The 18,110-nt window shown below is 40.6% G+C and overlaps 1 protein-coding gene across 4 annotated transcripts in view; it reads left to right on the plus strand.

The window, feature by feature from the left end:
• CARS2 (cysteinyl-tRNA synthetase 2, mitochondrial) overlaps positions 1–18,110 on the plus strand; it is a 42,743-nt gene that overhangs the window by 12,393 nt on the left and 12,240 nt on the right. For all 4 annotated transcript variants that reach the window (XM_079324641.1, XM_079324640.1, XM_079324643.1 and 1 more), the window contains exons 4-10: positions 1,988–2,059; positions 2,641–2,746; positions 3,453–3,536; positions 5,983–6,112; positions 8,343–8,476; positions 11,492–11,559; positions 14,128–14,194. In XM_079324641.1, the coding sequence (XP_079180767.1) occupies positions 1,988–2,059; positions 2,641–2,746; positions 3,453–3,536; positions 5,983–6,112; positions 8,343–8,476; positions 11,492–11,559; positions 14,128–14,194 (661 nt within the window). The remainder of the gene's footprint in view (positions 1–1,987; positions 2,060–2,640; positions 2,747–3,452; positions 3,537–5,982; positions 6,113–8,342; positions 8,477–11,491; positions 11,560–14,127; positions 14,195–18,110) is intronic.

An 18,110-nucleotide genomic window follows, 5' to 3' on the forward strand; every position in this document is an offset into this window, starting at 1 on the left:
TTGTTGAATAATTATTGCAATTATTTTTTTTAAATTGTTTTAAAAACACTTTTTGAACCCTGAAGGTATTCTGTGTTTTATTCTGCATTTTGAGTCTTTTTGTTTCATTTGATTTTAGAGTCTATAACATGTGTCTTCAGGATCATAAGTGAATGTGTTGGATTGAATTGCAGTTTCAATTTTTAGGATAGTTTCTTGGAGCCAGAGAATTTGACAGCTGTTCCTTTTACTTATCTTTAAGTAAACAATTACTTTTGCAGTTAAATATAGGCCCCTGCATTCAAATGAATACTAGCACACGACTCATGTAGAAATGTCTGTTCCCTTAGTCCATTTCCTTACATTTTTCTAAGGCTGTAAACAATTTTAAAACAACCCCCCTCCAAAAAGCAGGCATTTTAAATCTATGTTTGCATTTTAAAAATTTTCCTTATTGTCAAAACATCTTAGAGATTTTATGTTTGAGGAGGGAGAATTGACATGTTCTTGGATGATATGTTGCTTTACTACATTCTTCTACATTCTTTGATTCTCTGAAGTCATAGAAGAGTAGTTTTCTTGGCTTTGTTTTGGTGACTTTTTGAAATGTTTGCTCAGCCATTTTGTTTGGATGGCCAAGGCCTCTACCTCAGTAGCCTGCTTTTGTTGTTGGAACCTGTGCACCTGAAGCATTACAGAGGTAGAAGCAAAATGCCTATGTTTGTTCTTTATCCCCTGGTGGGATTCATCTGGGAGGAGCCTGAAAGCTGGGTACTAGTTTATGATGAATGTGCTGCATGCCATCAGTGGTCCTTTGAGAGAGAGATGAGTCTCTGTGTGTGTTGAACATCCATCTGGATGGGAGGAAAATCCCCATGTTCTTTCTGTGGGTGCTTTGTTTCTCTCTTGATCAAAGAAGGAGCTGAGCTGTCTGGGGAGATTAAACCAGTCACTGGTCTGTAGGCAGAAGCATGTCTTTGTTTTTTGGTGCTGAGCATCATCCTCATGCATCATTGCTGCATGGATATCTGGACTGTCTTCACCAGAACTCCTGCTTTCTCCAGGAGTTTGTATGAACAGTGGTACCCACCTGCTCTCTCAAAATCAGAACCCATAAAGATGCTCCAGTAATGAATTGGAAGTGATTAAATGGGATTTATGTTGTTAATTATTCAGTTACCTGCAAGATGGAGAGACTGACAGTATGCTGTCTTCTTCCCAGTAGTTTATTCTCAGAGAAAATGTAAAAAAGCATGCATTTGAAACTTTGATGCCAATGCAAGCTGTTTCTTGCTAGGGCAGGTTTTGCTGTCATGTGCATTTCAATCCCTGGCCTCTTCTGAATATTTGAGAACAAGTACCTAACCATGTGCAAGTACCTTTCCTTCTGGGTTGCATTTTCTCATTGTCTCTGCAAGAGGAACCTGTTCATGTCCCACAGATGAGAAATGTAGAGAAGGTGCTTGAGAAATGTCAGACTTGACAAAGTGTGGAACTGCTTTTCAATATTGAGATCTATGAGTACCCATGATCTTCAGAAATAGCTTATTTTTCTTAATCATTGGAAATTAATATCTTGTCTCATCCTGCAAGTCTCTGATCTGTCTTTCTGACACGTAGGTGGTATTGGTGTTTCCTGTCAGTAAGTTGAATGGTTTTTATGTCCTCTGTATGGTGGTATATTTTGTCGCTGGAAATGAAAGACCCTCTCAAGAGGAAAAAAATAAGAGAGGGAAGGAGTTTATTATTTTAGTCTTTGGTTACTTTCTCTTAAAAGAGCTATATTAATATTTTGGAAATTGAGACACATAAGTGAAATACTACTTCTAAGTTATTTATAACTTACATCTCCTCCCTGTCAATGTTAGATTAATAAGCCTTTCTGACTCTTTACCTTGGGGGCTCTCTAAGTCTTCCAATTAGCTATTAGCTGTCTGAGAAAAGATTGCCATATTTTATGTCATTACTCTGATTTATGATTTGCTAATCTGCTTCTCTTTTTTTTCAGATGAATATATCGCCAGTAGCTCTTGCTCGTATTTATGAAGAAGACTTTAAACAAGATATGGCTGCCTTAAAGGTACAAATACTCAAGATTCTAAATTTAAGAGTATTTCTAAGCAATTATTTTGGTAAAGAATCTAGTTTTGAGAGTTTGGTCTGAAAAACTGAATTTGTTGCTTGGAAGCTGAGTGCTGATTTACTTTTTAATTCTTCTGGAACAATATTGCGCACATTTTGAGTAAGGAAATGTGAGGAGAAGCAATCCCAAGCTTTGGAATGAACAAGTTAAATTTCTGTAGGAGCAGATTTTTTTTCATATTCAGTAGATCCTTGATTCACAGATATTTACTATAATGCAGAAGTAGCTTGATTGAAAGCACAAGAAACATGAAATTTCTCATTGAGTTCAGTGCCTTTGCTTCTTGTTTTCCTGTCAGAAGCAGGGATTGAGCCACTGGGAAAAATCAGAGGGTTTTTTGCCACCCTTAAAATATTTTTTCTGTATGTGTATTCTTAAATACTACTCATGAATTTTTTATGATACTTGCAACTTTTTTTAAAGATAAGATTGAGGAGAATGCTCTTTTAGTTAGTTTGTTTCTTAGAGTGAAGGAACTCATCGGCAGTGTGTTAAAGAGATATTACTCTTTCTTTAAGGTCCTTCCTCCTACAGTATATATGAGGGTGACTGACAATATTCCTCAAATAATTTCCTTTATAAAAGCAATAATTTCCAGTGGACAAGCTTATGCAACCTCACAAGGTAAGACTTTGAGTAAGGTAACTCCTTGTTCAGCACATGTATAGGAAGTCACTGCTCTTAATAATCCTGTTTTGGAATCAGATGAGATATCCTGTGCCAGGCTTTCCTTCTGTTGCTTAACAGGGTGTGAGTGAATTGTTTGTGATGACATGAGTGGGCAGAGCAACTATTACTCAATTTCTAAGTTAAATGTGGCTCATTAGTTAATATAATTGTTTACTGTAATAAGCTGCTGTCTAAACTCCTTGGGGAAATCCTGGCCTGGTTTCTACAAGAAAATGGGGGAATCTCTGAAGAGGAGCTGTGTATCTCCTGTGTGCTGTAAAAGATTGTCTACAAAGCAAAATGTGTGGTTTTCTTTTTTGGCAGAGCTGGTGGCTGTAGAAGAATTCAGGTACATTGTAACTGGACTAGGTGTAGCTTGAGCTGCAGTAGGGGAGGGGATTGCTGATTGTGCATGGGCAAGGAAGAACCTGGGAGATCTCCAGAATTCAAAGTTTTGCTATGGAGAGAATGAGCATGTGCACAGAGGATACTGAAAAGCTGGATAACATGGAAGCATCTGCTACTACTTTTGCAGTGTTTCTGAATTGCTAAATCAGAATTTCAAATGGGAGTGGAAGAGGTCTTTGTTTTGCTTTCAGGGAAATGTTATCAAGTTCTCATCAATGTGCCTCATCTTTGCTATACATTTCTTTTGTATTAGGCAATGTTTATTTTGATGTTAAATCCTGGGGAAAAAGATATGGAGTGTTAACTGCTATTAACCCTGATACCCAAGATGAAGCAGGTAAGTTCATGACAGCAGCATGTGTGCTAATGCACTGTTTGAATGCATTTTGCATCTGTGTGCAAACTTTCATTCAACAGTCTAAAACAGTTTTCTAACCTGTTGTGTATAGCTAACATTCTGGTTAATTAAGATTACAGTGTTTTTGTAGTTAATTTTTGAGGTGCACACTACTGCCACTACAGGATGAAACTTTTTTTTGTCTTCATTTCATCCTTCCCTCTACTTTTTTTCTGGTACCTTAGAACAATTAGAATTCTTAAGCAATTTTAATTAAATACTTGGCACTGGTACATAGAGACTTCCCAGTGAGGTGGTGTTCTTGCTGTTGCACTAGCCAGCAGTGATGTACTCAAAGGCAAACACAAGAAAACCTCAGCTGCTGTGTTATTGTTGGGGCAGTTGGACTGCTCTGAAGTTAGCTGGGTGAATTGCTTCCTTCATTACTTGTCACTGGGCTAAGCAGCCTCTTTGTGTGAGGGTGAACAATCTCTTCACAGGCTGTGCTAGAGCTGGTCTGTACCCTGGGCTGTGGGGATGTTGCTGCAGTTCCTGCTTTGCAGGATTGCTGAACCTCTGTAGTTTCTGTAAGGATCTGTTTGGGTCTCTGTGTCAGAGAATTTGATACAGGTCTCCTGTGTCCTTTTGCAAACTGAAGTTCAGCATTTAATAATTTTAAAAAATCTGTTTGTAATTACTGATAATGCCTTGGAGGCTGATGCTCAGGTGCAGATAGAGCTTCTCACAGTTCTGCTCTGGAGTTGTTTCAGCATTATAGCTTACAGAGGGAATGCTTCTTGTCACCAGTTATTTAGAGGTAATTACTGACTGCAGAGAGCCAGCAGTCTCCTGGGCTGCACAGGGAAGAAGATTGTGGAGATGATCCTTCTCTGACCTCCTTGCCAGCAGCCAGTGGAGGGGATCCTTCTCTGCTCAGCCCTGGTGAGACATGCCTGGGGTGCAGGTCTGATGCTGGGCTCCCCAGAACAGCAGTGCTATGGACATTGTGGAGAAAGGCCAGCAAAGGGCCACAAATATGGTGGAGATACTGGAGCATCTTTCATATGAGGTAAAGCAGACAGAGCTTGGACTACTCAACATGGAGAAGAGAAGGTTCAGGGGAATCTTACCCATGTGCACTCATGTAGAGTAAAGCAGATGGAGCCAGGGTTTTCTTAGTGGTGCTTGGTGATGGGACAAGAGGCACTGATTCCAACTTGAAACACCAGAAATTCCATTTAAAGCTAAGAAAAATCCTTTTCACTCTGAGCATGGTTAGCACAAACCATGTTGCTCAGAGAGCCTGTGGAGTCTCCATCCTTGGTGATAATCAAAGCCTGACTGGACACCATCCTGGGCAGCCTGCTGTAGCTGCACCTGCTCTGAGCAGGGGGTTGGATTGGACTGTCCCCAGATGTGCCTTCCAGCCTCAGCTGTGACTGATTATGTGTTTTACCCTGCTTCCCCTCTAGTCACAACTAAGTGTTCTTACTTCTAGAGATTTTGACTTGTTTTGCTTACAGCTGAGAAGAGTGCTCTTTTGTAGCAGTATACTCAAAAAAGGGCAAAAGAGGGTTGGAGTCAGCAGATACTGGTTAGTCAGAACTTGGCAATTCAGTGCAAGAGCCCAGGTGAAGATTCAGTGTATAAAACTAGGGTTATATTTCTGTCTCTTTAGTTCTTAGAAATTTTGAGTTGTATGATTCTAAAAGTGAGGTCATGTGTTTGTCAGAAAGATTAAGTCCATAGTCCAGAGCCCTGTTCTGTGGCTCCTGCCAGGGAGTGCTGGGTATTTGGCTGGAGGTTAGGAGTCAGCAGAGATGAACAGTCCTGCAGTATTGTGACAAAAAGGACTGCATCCTTGGCAATGTAGTGAAGGAAGGAACAAATAGCTGGGAGAAAACCGTTGTAGAGAGCTCTTGGTCAGAATGAAAAAAATATATGTAAAATTTTTCTGTAAAAAAATTTTTGTGCTGAAAAATTGCTACTGTCCAAGAATAGTTTTGATTCTTACCTCTGTGTGCTTTGTTTTGTAGAATCTAAACCACAAAGTACTTGTGTCCCAGAGAAAAAAATTGTGGGGTGTTTGTGTGTTTTGGTTTTATTTTATTGCCATTTCTGCTGCAGTGCAGTCAGTTTGTCCTGGGGAAACTGCCTGATGTGTAACTAAATGAATGAAAAATCAGGCAAACAAGGGAAGGATGAAAGGACTGATAGGATAAGATGTATTAAGGAATCTTAAATTCATCTTTGTAGCTTGTCAAAATTCAATATTTCACTTTTCCCCTGTGTGAGAGGGGAAAAGAGGGAAGTTGTAGTGAAAAGAAGTTGACTGAAGGGGATTAAAATCAGAGTAGTTCACTAAACACACATTTCCTTTTGCTTTCATTTGGTCATTTTTTTCCTTTGAGACATATCCCATTAACAAATCACTTATTCTTGCCAGTTGATTCTGATAAACGACATGGTAAAGATTTTGCCCTGTGGAAGGCTGCCAAGCCTCAAGAGCTATCTTGGAATTCTCCCTGGGGAAAAGGAAGACCTGGCTGGCACATTGAATGTTCCACAATATCAAGGTCAGATTCCTTGGATTTTGATAAATCTAATGCTATTTTTTGTTTTCAGTCACAGTGCAATGGTAGCAGCAGTATTGAAAGTGATTTCTGATCAGTATATAGCACTGGTTTTAATGTGACCATTTTATGCAACTTGGGCTGTCACTTGTGGCCCAGATAAACTCTGCTTCACCTTACTGTCACAGCTGTCTCTGTGTTTTGGCACCATCTCTTGAGTCAGATATAAGACTCTGTGCTTAAAATATGGCAATGGAGTCACACTGTCGATTAGCAGTCATTTAACTTGAACTGAGTGACCAAAGGTATGGTGAAAGGTATGGTAGCTCTTTCATTTGCTTCCACTTCTCCATCAGACCTAGTTCAGGATGTGGGTGTCAGGAGGACATGTGGGATTCCAGCTTGATCTGTGAGATCTTGCAGTCCTTATCTTAGCAGCAGCTGTGCATGTTCATGCTAATAATCTGAGTGTTATTCAGCTTTCTTGCTGAGTAGTGTTTTGCTTGCAGTTGGTTTGATGTAATTTGCTCTTAATTTAAAGTTTTATTTTCACCACAGGAGAAAAAGTCTTCACTCTTGGAAGATTGATAGTGTACTTAGTTCTGCATTAGTCTCAGATCTTTTTTTGGAAGCTAATAACAAATAATTTAGATCTGACCTTGTTTAGCTTAAATTTTCAGCTAAAGCTGAAAGGAGGAGGAACCAGCTGCTTTAGGTTTCTCTTTTATATGCTTTTCTGGTGCACCTGGAATTGTTAGTAATTTCTACCTTCTTTGTGAAAAGTGTTTATAAGGGTGATTTTCTGTCTGTAAATAGTTTCAGCATAGTGAGGCAGCTCTTAAAGCTATCAAAGTGCAAAAAATCATGCTGTGTTTGATGTACAACCTGTGACAGAAGTGCACAGATAAGAAATGCCAGTTACAACATGGCTTATCAGCTAATCTAGTACTGTCTATAGTCTGCATTTCTTTCTGTAAAAATGTATTTTACTGAGGCTGGTTGAGTCTCCTGCCATATAAATAGAAACTGACCCATGGAGAGCATAATGTGGTAATCTTGGACTGTGAAAAATCGAGAGCTTACTTTGGTAAGTGACCTAAAACAATTTGCTGTCCCAGTCAGCTGTTGAAGGCCCATTTTTAAACAATATTTATTTAGCTGTCTGTTTTGCCAAGTATCTCAAAGCACTTCAACAAAGTTAGGTGAATAATTTTGAGAAGTCTGTTGAATGTGGAGTCTCCGGTCTCTAGAGCAGCCCTAGAGGAGGGAATCCCCTGCTTTGACCCCGTCAGGTCTGACCTCTCTGCATTTTCCCTTGTGGTGAGGTGGATGGTTCCTCCTGTCCCTGTGCATTGGGCAGATCCATCTGTCACCTCTCTCAGCGATTTTCTTGGAGGAAACAGCAAGTGCTCCTCTGTGAGTGGCACAGGGGAAGGTGAGGGTCAGTCCTGGGAAGATTTGTGCTTTAGCTGGTTTTGAAGCAGGCAGGGGCAGAGAAGGATGAACTTGGGAGATGATGACAGCTGCTCTTTCCTCCCTTCTCTCTTCTCCTCCTTGTCTTTTCCTCCTGTGCACCAACAGCTTCTGCAAAGCCCTCATGTGGCACAGTGTTAGCAGCGTGTTTTATCTCAAAAAGGGACCAAAGTATTAATGTTTAGCCAGCTACCAGGAGCACCTTGTTAAGGTGACATATGGGAGGCCTGTGTGTTTGTAGGTTTGCATCTTTCCCTGCTTGAGCATTCCTGGTTTCTGATCAGTTAAGGTTGACTGACATCACTGTGAGGCTGTAAGTGTAATCTTTGTTTAACAGATAAGCAAAATAAAGTTGTTAACGTGCCCAGCTTGACCTGACTGCACACAATATTGTCTGAATTCTTACAGAAGAGGTACAAGATAAGGAAGAGTAATACTGAATTTATAGAAATACATTGTTAGGTTTGCACATAAAGACACTTGTCTGATACTGAAACTGTAGCAGGACAAGGAAAGGAGTCATCCTGCTTGTTGTCTTTTAAACTAAGGTAGAAAAATAATTGCTTCTACTAAGGAGAAATAATTGTGAACAGATATGGGTCCTGTCCTTTTGTATCCAAGATATGTGTTAAAGTCTTGTTTTAAAACTGCAGTTACTAAATTGTACACTTAAATTTATGTTGTTTTGTCTTACCTGCATTTCTTTTTACAAAAACTTTTTGTGGTGTTCTACTTACTGATCAGGAAAATATTGTTACAGTGCAGTATTTGGAAAGCAGCTGGACATCCATACTGGTGGAATAGATCTTGCATTTCCTCATCACGAAAATGAAATTGCACAGTGTGAGGTGTATCATCAGTGTGAGCAATGGGGGAATTACTTTTTGCATTCTGGTAAGTAAAGTATTGATCTTGAGATCAGGCTTTTTGAGAGGCCTGTACAAATACAGTAGTTTGGGTTTTTTAAGTTTGCTATTTTATGCTGTAAAAGCACATTACACTGATTGGCATTATGTAAAACCTTTCCTTGCTCCCTCTGCACTAAAGTGCTTCATTCAATGAAGTTTGTGCTGTAGAGTGCTTTCAACTACATGACTGATGGCTCTGATGCTGGTCCCATTGATGGAAAACCTTGACATTTGTTCTTCCTGTTGCAGATGTGGTGGTTCTGGATGGACAGCTGAAGTCAATAGAAAGTCAGATTCAAGTCTGCAGCCTCTCTTTTGCTGATTAGTATTTTGAGCAGGATGTCTTTGTGAACTCTTGGAGCAGCTTCTCTGAGTAGAAGAGCTGCAGAGTTAAGCCTGTGGTACACTCTGGGAATTACATGAGCTTTCATTTTTATTTATTTGTACTGTATGGGATGCATATTGAATTCTAGTTTCAGATTCCAGTGTAGAGCCTGTTGTAAATCAATAGCAGTTGTTCAGAGGCTGGTGCATCCTCCAGGGTGTGCTTTGTTCCCAAGGTGCTGTGGAATCTTCTGCACTGCCACTGGGATGCACTGGTTACAGTCAAGTGGAGCCTTCTGTTGACAAATCAGTAAATCTGGCTTTCAAACTTGGAACTGGAACTGTAGGGGAAATGTTTTTCGATACCAGCTAAATAAAATGAGTCCATAAAAAAAAAAAAAAGGGGGGAAAACTTAATTCCAAGGGCAATTTGTACACTGAGGTTTTTCTAGAAGCTGACAGATTACATTCATTAAGTCAAAAAGTCTTGCTGGAGGATGATGGTGTGAATTATTTAGGGCAAATGAATCAGCTTCAGAAACAATTTATTCTGCTAACAGACTTCAGAATTTTAGCAGCTCAAAATTGGAGGAGCAATCCCCATTAGAGGAAGAAAATCCCTGTACTGGGGATAAATCTTATAAGGACTCTATTTTTAGACTACTTGTACTCTGGGAAGAGTGCCAAACCAAAGTTATGAAAATCCTTGTATTTTGTATTCTTGAATGAAATCATTCTAAGTACTGAAACTCTTGGAAGAGGAATATTAATTCAAATTCAGATGTTACTGGTACCTTTTTAGGAAAACAGAATCCAACTATTTTAAGTCTGCCTGAAGTTAAGTAAGTCAGTATTTGGGCACCTTTGCAAAAGAGAAAAAGCAATCTTACTCAGGCTCTTCCCCTTCTCCCATTAGAATTTTGGCTGTGGGTTTTACTTGAGTCACGAGAGGTGCAGGTGTCCAGCTGTGTCTCACAGCCTGAATATGCTTATTGAGTGTCCCAGGTTTAAGGATGCAGTGGTGGAAGTGGCCTTGCCTGCTAGCAGACAGGACAAACAGTGAAAGCAAGATTTTTTTTTATCATGCTGTAGCTGGTTCTACATCCATAGATTTTTTTTATTCATTCCTACTCTCCTTAGAGTATGTTACACAAAATTAAATTTTGAGCTGGTCACGGTAGGACTGGAGGTAGTCTTCTCATGGTGAGTTCCTGCTGCTTTGAATCATTATCAGAAATAGCTGAGAAGTGAAACTGAGCTTTTCAGGTCCAGTTATCAGGCCTGAGCTTGTTGCTTTCATGTCCTGATGAGTGTAATGGGGATTTTATCTACTTGTGGAAGCAAGAGAGTTTCAGGCAAGGCTGCGAATCAGCTCTGTGCAGTGAGTAGCACAGAGTGTGACAGCTACATAGATTGCTGAGCAGGAAATGCCACTTCTGTCAGCACTCACAAAAGCAGGTGCATGATCATACATTGTCCTTGTGTAGCACTCTGAGACATTGGTAACACTGGGCTTCCAAATGTGAAAGAATGCAGTGCTGGTAGGGTTTTATAGAGCAAGAGAAATTTGTGCTAAAAAATCTCCCTTGGAGTATGATTAAGTGCTGGATAATGCAGGTCACAGAAGTGCCTAAAATGCCATGCTAGTTATGGGTGGTTGGTAACTTACAGAATTATTCTTTCATTGGGAGAAGTCTATTAAGGCTTTTAACAACATTTCTGAAATTAGGCTGAGTAGTCTTTCAATGGCAGCATGTTTGCCATCTCCAGTGTTGTGAATAATTGGTGTTTTCCATCAGTGGTGCTGCTGTGGCTCACATGGATGAGACCTGGAAGCAGGCAACCTCAGGCTGTATCTCTCCTATCTTTCTTTGACAGAGCTTTCAGTCCTAAAGCCAAGCTCTACATACCCTCTTAAATGCAGTGTTACTACCTTTTTCCTGTGCTGCAGCCCTGCAAAGCAGTGGTCCATGTGACAACTTGAAAATTCTAGCTGTTCTCAGAGATCACATTTTGAAATAAACTAACTTAAATTTGGCACTGTAGCTGCATCCCTCCCTCTCCCTGCTTTTTCTCAGTCTCACAAGTCTGGTGAAGTTGAGAATGTGTAGAAAATTCATTTTGCATTTAAGATACTTCAAACTAGTGCTATAAAACTTTGGGGTAAAAAATACACTGCTAACAGCCACCAGCAAGTAATAAATACAGAAGATTGAGTTTTAAGGATTTTTTTTAATGTGAGATTGCTGGAAAATATTTCTTAAAATACTTCTGAGAAGTCAACAGTAACAGGTAAGGTACTTGTCTTGTGAGGACTGAAACTATTTACTTGCTTGTTTTTATCAGTTTATTGTTGATTGTGAACAGGGAGACTCGTGATGTTTTGTTTTGTTTTTTTTTTTTTTTTCTGAAAAGAAACATTTTAAAATGTTTTAAATGTCTATATTTTAAAATTTACCCAGTGTAAGTTTGGAGGATGGAGAGGTGTGCAGGACTGAAGGCAAAGCTACTGAAAAATGTTACCTATTATATTTAAATGTTTGACATGTATCCATCATAGTATATGCTGCCTCCAACATTTACAGTGTCTCAGTGCAGTCTTTCTCATTTGCTTCCTATTCAGAAGCACACTTATTTATCCTGATTAATTCAGTTTTGTTTTGTTTTTTTACTATAGGGCATTTGCATGTTAAAGGAAGTCAAGAAAAAATGTCAAAGTCACTGAAAAACTACATAACAATTAAGGTAATTTCTTTGTTTGAATTGAAGCAATTTTGTAGGTTTGTAATATGTAAATATTAATCACAGCCCTCTTCTGAGAAAACTTTGGAATATGTGCTTGTGCTTCAGTGTTTCTCTGGTACTGATGTATCTGTTACTGTGGATTTGGATGTAGGATACCTGCTCAGATTCATGGTTTGCTTATAATGATGGATCTTGCTGAGCTGAGAGTGTTTCTAGGAGCAGAGTTTGTGCCCTGTACCAGGATCCTGCACTATAGATTTGTGGTTGGACTTGACAGTCTCAGGGTCTTTTCCAACCTTCTGTAGTGATGGGTTCTCATCAGTTTGTTCTTAATAGTGCTTTGAAAAAGCATGGACTTGGAAAAGATGGATATTTTTCCTTGTCCTTCTTTAGGTGAAATGGGATGTAGTGTCAGTGTTTTGCCAGGAAGCTACTGGATATCCTGAACTACAGTATTGCAGCAGTCTCTCCCATTACCCTTTATTTTTATACAGTGACCTTTGTGATGCACAGAGGCTTTTCCTTTTGATATCCATGAGCCACATGACTATGTTACATTTCACTGTGTCCCCAGGTCTTTGGTGTGGCCCAGAGCAGGATTTCTCTGCCAATTATGTGTGATAGAACTGTGGGTGGGGGTGGCTCCCATGATGGCTGATGCCTTCTGCTGGATTACAGTGATTTCCTTCCTTTAGACAAAACTTGGGAAGCTGCTTTGGCATATATGTTCTCCTTTGCCCTCTTGGAAGAATTAATTAAAATTCCTTTAAAAAGAAGTTCAGTATGAGCTGCTTTATTCTTAAGTCCTTTGGTGTTGTCTGGGTACAGTTAAGCCCTGTTTCCCTGGAGCTCTCAATTTTCACAGAAATCTCATGAATCTCAGCAGATGTTGTAGACAGGGTGGAGAAGTGACCACAAATGCATGGAGTTAAAAGCAGCATATAAAAATGTTCCCCTCCATGTCCCTCTAGATGACACAGTTTGTGTTGAGGAAACAAATATTTCTGGCCTCTCTACTTTTCATGTCTGCCCTTACACATGGCTAACAAGTATTAATCCTTCCTGGGAAGTAATTTTCAGTCCAGTAAAACAACTTTTTTCCTGGCAACCTGCCTGGCACCTTGAAAGTTAAGCCCTACATTGAAGATTTTATGCCTGTGCCAAAAGAGGGGAGGTCTGTCCAGGATCTTCCCTTGGTCCAGCCAGTTGCCACCTGCATCCCAGGCTGTCACCTGGGCATAGCAGCCCTGCATCCAGCTATGCTGTTTATCACCCCTTGTACCCTATTCCATTTTTTTTCTTTCATTTTTTTAATAGCTATTAATTCTGATGCCAAAAATCAAAGAGATTGTGATAACACAGGGCCGAGCAGCCTTCTTTCAAAGAGCTGTGATTCTTCATCTGTTCTCTGTTTTTAAAGAAAAACACAGTTGTTTTTTCTAGTTTGGGTGGTTTTTTCCCAAATTTGAATTTATTTCTGTACTGTAATCATATTGTTCTACCTCTGTATATTAGTGTAAAGCTTTTCTGGGCATATTTGGTACACTCATTTATATCAGTTTATTTTAAAAACACACAACAAAAAGAACACCAACCAAAATAATCAGTATCACTGTCTCTTGATCATGATTGCCTCAATTATTCCTGTTTTCACTTGAGAGACAGTACATTGCTGTTCAGGCTGGTTTAGTCTTGTAGCAGAAGTCTTATTTCAAAATGTGAGATTTAAGCAAATGACACTTCCTGTATTTTCTCACTTGTACTGGCTTCTTATGATTTTTGATTTTTATGCCATTTCAGAGAACCTCACCATTTTGCAAATTAAAAAAAAAAAAGAGCAGAAGTGCAATAGTCACAGTCAATCTACCACAGTGTCCAGCCTTACTGAGAGCAGGGTTGGAATTGATTGAATGTTTTATTAGTGTACCTTCCAAACATTTAAATTGTTCATTATACTATTAATATAAACTAACTGTACTAGTAGTAATACTAATAGTTTACTATTTACTGGAGTAAATTATTTGTAAAGCTAGATAAATATTAGAGTGGAGTTTATTAGGCCTCATAATTAACACAGTTAACTCTTTTTATATAGGATTTATCTTTGTTCACTTCCCATGTTTCTTCATATTCTAGTCCTGCAGAAAAAGTACACTTATTTTCCTTTTCAATAAATCTTTTTTTTTTTTTTTAAGTTTGCAAAACTCATGAGCTTTCTTTTCTGTAAGATTGTATCCCAATCGTAGTCTGATAATTTCATTTTGGGTTTTTTTTGCAAAGTTCTTTATATAGTGTATGTCTGATTGTAGATGCAAAGTAATTGTCACTGTTTTATATTGGACATCGTGTGTATATTTGTATCTTGTATAAATGTATGCACATCTATCTTATATGGAATTGAATTTTATTTAGTTTAGCTTCTAAAGCAGTGTTAGGGTTTAAAGATTCTATGCCTATCTTAAATTGCAAAGATGTGTTATTTGTCATGTTAATTTGAAAAGCAAGGGGGTGGAAGAGCTCCTGAAATTAATACCATGCTAAGGCTGTCTTTTTGTGCACGGAGTTTAGGATTTCCTGAAGAAATGTTCATCAGATCAATTCAGGATGTTTTGTTTGCGTGGCAGATACAGCTCAGGTAAGGAAAAGCCCCGTGGCTGTTGAGCTTTCCACACACCCTCCCCTCTGTGAGGCTGTGCAGTTCCAAAATCCCCTGGGTAGAAAGGTTGTGCTGGTGCTCTGTGGGGCTGCTTCTTGGCTAACATTTAGAAAATTGTCTTTTGTGAGCACAGTACATAACCATTCATTTAAATACCTTCTTGAGCTGCAGTTAGTTGTGGCTCTCCGTTAATTGTGCTTTTAATTAATGAATTACCTCTGTCTCTGATTTGCATTTGTTGTAGTTATTTGTATTGCAGTCACGATCAGCTGCTGTTGGAGACATATCTAGATGGAGCTGTGGCTTGTATTCCTGTAGGGTAGGATGAGGGCTGGCTAATAATTTTTTATCTCCCTGCTGTGTTGCCATTTTGTCCTGTGGAGTTCCTGAGTGTTCAGGCAGTTCTGTGGTGCAGTGCAGCTCTCTCAGACCAGCACGTGATAACCTAATGAGCATTTTAGCCTGGCAGATCATGTCTCTGCTGGTGGGGAGAGGTGTGGCAGATTTTGTCAGCTTCCCTATCTACCCCATAGTGTTTCCAGCAGGTAGGTGCTACTTTGAGCTGGAAGAGGTTTTCACATGTCTGTGTTCTTACCAGTTTATTGGGGCCTGGCAAAAGCAGGTGATAGTTCCTTAACCACTGCTGTGTCAAATGGCTTGTTGGCTGTCCTGGCATGGCAAGGGAATGGTGGAGCATGGGGCAGCAGCTGCTGTGCTGTTTCAGTGGGCCTCCATCTGCCTTGGATAAAGCACCTGTAGCTGTGTGACTATGAAAGCTGGCATGGCCAAGGCTCTGGGGCACTGCTCGTGGCTGTCAGCATTCAGTGTGCTGCCAGTCTTTGTAGTCATGCAGTCATTGGATGAGAAGTCTTTCTGCTTGTTAATACTGCTAGCTGCCTTTCAGGAGCCATCCATGTGATTTTCCTGGTGGATCCTCCCTCTCCTAGGACAGCTGAAGGCATCAGGAAAGGAATAGATCCCTGCAGTATTTCAGAGCTTGGGATAGTAAAGACAAAGGTGGTTATTAACTTCCCCTCCACTGTGATAGAGCGGGATGCATCCCATTGGAAGATCTGCTGCAGAACAGCATCCTGTTTGGGACAGGCAGTGGGTTTGTGGCATGCTTGGCTGTTCTGGGATGATACTGCAGGGCAGTGGCACATTTGGCTGATTTCCTCTTTTAGGAGATGAAATACCTTGTGTACACTTAAGTGGTTCCCTGGCTGAGAGAACCTGAGAGTCATGAACAAATGTGTGTTTAAAACAAAAGAAAATACCTACTACACTATCATATATATTTTTGTCATGTAAACAAGAGCCAAATGTCTGGTAGTTTCTAACCTTGCCTCAGGACAAGGAATGGTACTGGACCCCTGCAGTAGAGTGTACCTGCTGACTTTCTTCACTCTCACCCTGTCAGCTGGCTGCATTTGAACCTGTGCTTTCTGCATTACTTCTAGGATAAACACCTTCCTGAAGTTGAAAAAGAACACTACCTGTGTGGATGTGGGTGGCTTTGATGAAAGGATATAGTGGTGTCATATCAGAGTTTAAGGCAGTTGGCAGGTAAGGGTTGATCAGAAGTCTCCACTTGCCACCTCCACTGTTTGAGGCTGTGTGCATTATTAGCTTCCCAAAAAAAAGCCAGAGTTGGTCTCTGCTGAGCCAGGTATTCATTCTGCTGCCTGTCAGCTTGTATCCCTGCTGTAGTCACTTTGGTCTAAACATAAGTTTACTGCACTCCTTCTCATTTGGCTGTCTGCTCATATTTTTATTAGAAGTGAGATCTCAAGCACTTTCTGTTTGTTTCTTAAAAGGTTTTTATAGCCTAGACCTGTGGGTGATGGTTCCTGCCATCCCTACCTGCCAAAGAAAGCCTTTTGTTAAATCCAGGTTTGGGGGTCAGGTGGCACCACAAACGTTGGACTGAATGTGTAAACCAGATCTTTGTAGGCCTGTGGATGAGGGCAGCTCCTGACATTTGGAAATGACTTGTGATTGATATGTGGTTTCTTGAGCTTGGAGTGGGCCTTTTTTGTTGTCTGAGTGACCCCCCTGTCTCTGTGTGCACTAACAGGCACAAATAGAGACAAATGTGACTCCAGACTGCCTCAGCCTTGGAGGGGCAAAGGTTGAAAGGGGGTACATATGTTTCATGGGAGTGGAGTCCCTTCCTGTGATTATTGTCAGAGAGAGGATAAAGCTGCATGCCTTGATTGTGGGAAAGAGGAGAAAAGTCAGAGGGAAGAGACTTTGATCATCCTTCCGTAATGTTTTCCTGAATGGGGGTCCTCTGCTTCATTGCTCTCTCTGCCTGCTTGGGCTGGTGATGCAGAGCTGCTCAGGCTGAAGCTGAGCTCTGGGGGCAATGGTGATTATCTGGGCATTTTGCTTTGGCTGGTGCCTCTGGCTCTTCCCTTCTTGGCCTGAACCACCACCCCGTGGCCCATCTGAGGCTGATAGGAAAATGGTTCCTAGGTACCCTAGGCAGCAGCATGATGACCCTGCACCAAAGTGCCAGCTGCTTCTGGTGCAGCTTGAAAGGAGAGGTGCCATCTCTGAAGATCTCTGTGACCCTGCTGTGAGGCAGCACTTTTCCTCTTGCATATCTCATCAGCAGTGGCTTCACTTCATGCAGTGAAGGGCAGGGCGTGCGAGCCCTGGCACAGGCAGTGGGGTTCTGTTCCCAGAATGCTCACCTGGTCTCCAGAAATGCTCCGGTGATTTATTTTGTGAACCTGAGTGAACTGCAGTGTTTTGAACTCTCTGGTGTGTAATTACTTGTTGGTGCTAATAAACAAATGTGTTTTGATGGTGCATTGATGATGCTGTCGATGGCAAAGGAAGGAAGGAATGGGGAGCACAGTGAAGGTTTATAGGGCCAGGCTTGCCTGTGCTGCATTGTGGGTTTGAAGTGCCTGCAGCCAGTGGTTTGGGAGTATGCCCTGAACTGGGGATGAAGAATGTCTTGAAGCAAAGTAGGTTTCATTAGGATAAACTTTTATCAAGTATTCTGTGCAGAATTCTTGTAACCAGGTTAGTCAGTTGAGTAATCCTCGTGTATATAAATGATCACCCTCAGTGTCTCACTGTTATAGAGGTCTGTACATTGGTCTTTTTGAAAACTGAGTAATGCTTGATTTAATGAGGCAGTAATGCAGATTTTTAATTATACACAAATGAAAAATCTGACAAATACAGGGCAAGGCTTACACCTTTGTTACACTGGGGTAAATCCTATAGAAAGTATTTTTAAACAGTTAGAATTCCTTGGGATTTAGGCTAATGGAACTGAGATCTGTCTCACATCATTTTCCCCTTTTACATCTGTCCTCTTGCTAAGACTGTCTGCTCTTAAGAGTCTGTCTGGGCATCAGGTTATTCTACAAAGCAGTTGAATGTACCATGGGCAGGACGAGAGGTCAGATTTCTGTAGAAATTATGGATGATGCTCAGTGCTGATATTAGGAAAATGCTGGCAGCTGTAGTTTGGATTACCTTATTGCAGAAGCTACACAACTGTGAAGCAACACTGCACTGGCTATGAATGCTCTGGTGTGATACTGGGGCAAGGAATGCATTCAAACTTAGGCCTGTCCTAGGTGGCCACAACTTCCACTGAAGTCAGGTGAACTCTCCTATGTGGGGTCAGAAAGCTTTTGTACAGAAAATTGCACATTACAAATATAACAAAGCCTTTCACTGATAGCAATTCCCAGTAAAAGTGACAGGGAGCTAGTCTGGCATCTGCACTTTTCAAGGTGCAGGCAAGGCAAGAGGAGCCTGAGCTGCTATCAGGAGTGCACTCTGGAAGTTCCCAAAGTGGAATTGCCTGCTGAGGTCTCCCTGAATGCAGTGGGGATGTCTGTGCATGGATGCTGGTTAGTGGTAGGGC

This window comes from Erithacus rubecula (genome assembly GCF_903797595.1).
Source record: "Erithacus rubecula genome assembly, chromosome: 1".
NCBI classification, from domain to species: domain Eukaryota; kingdom Metazoa; phylum Chordata; class Aves; order Passeriformes; family Muscicapidae; genus Erithacus; species Erithacus rubecula.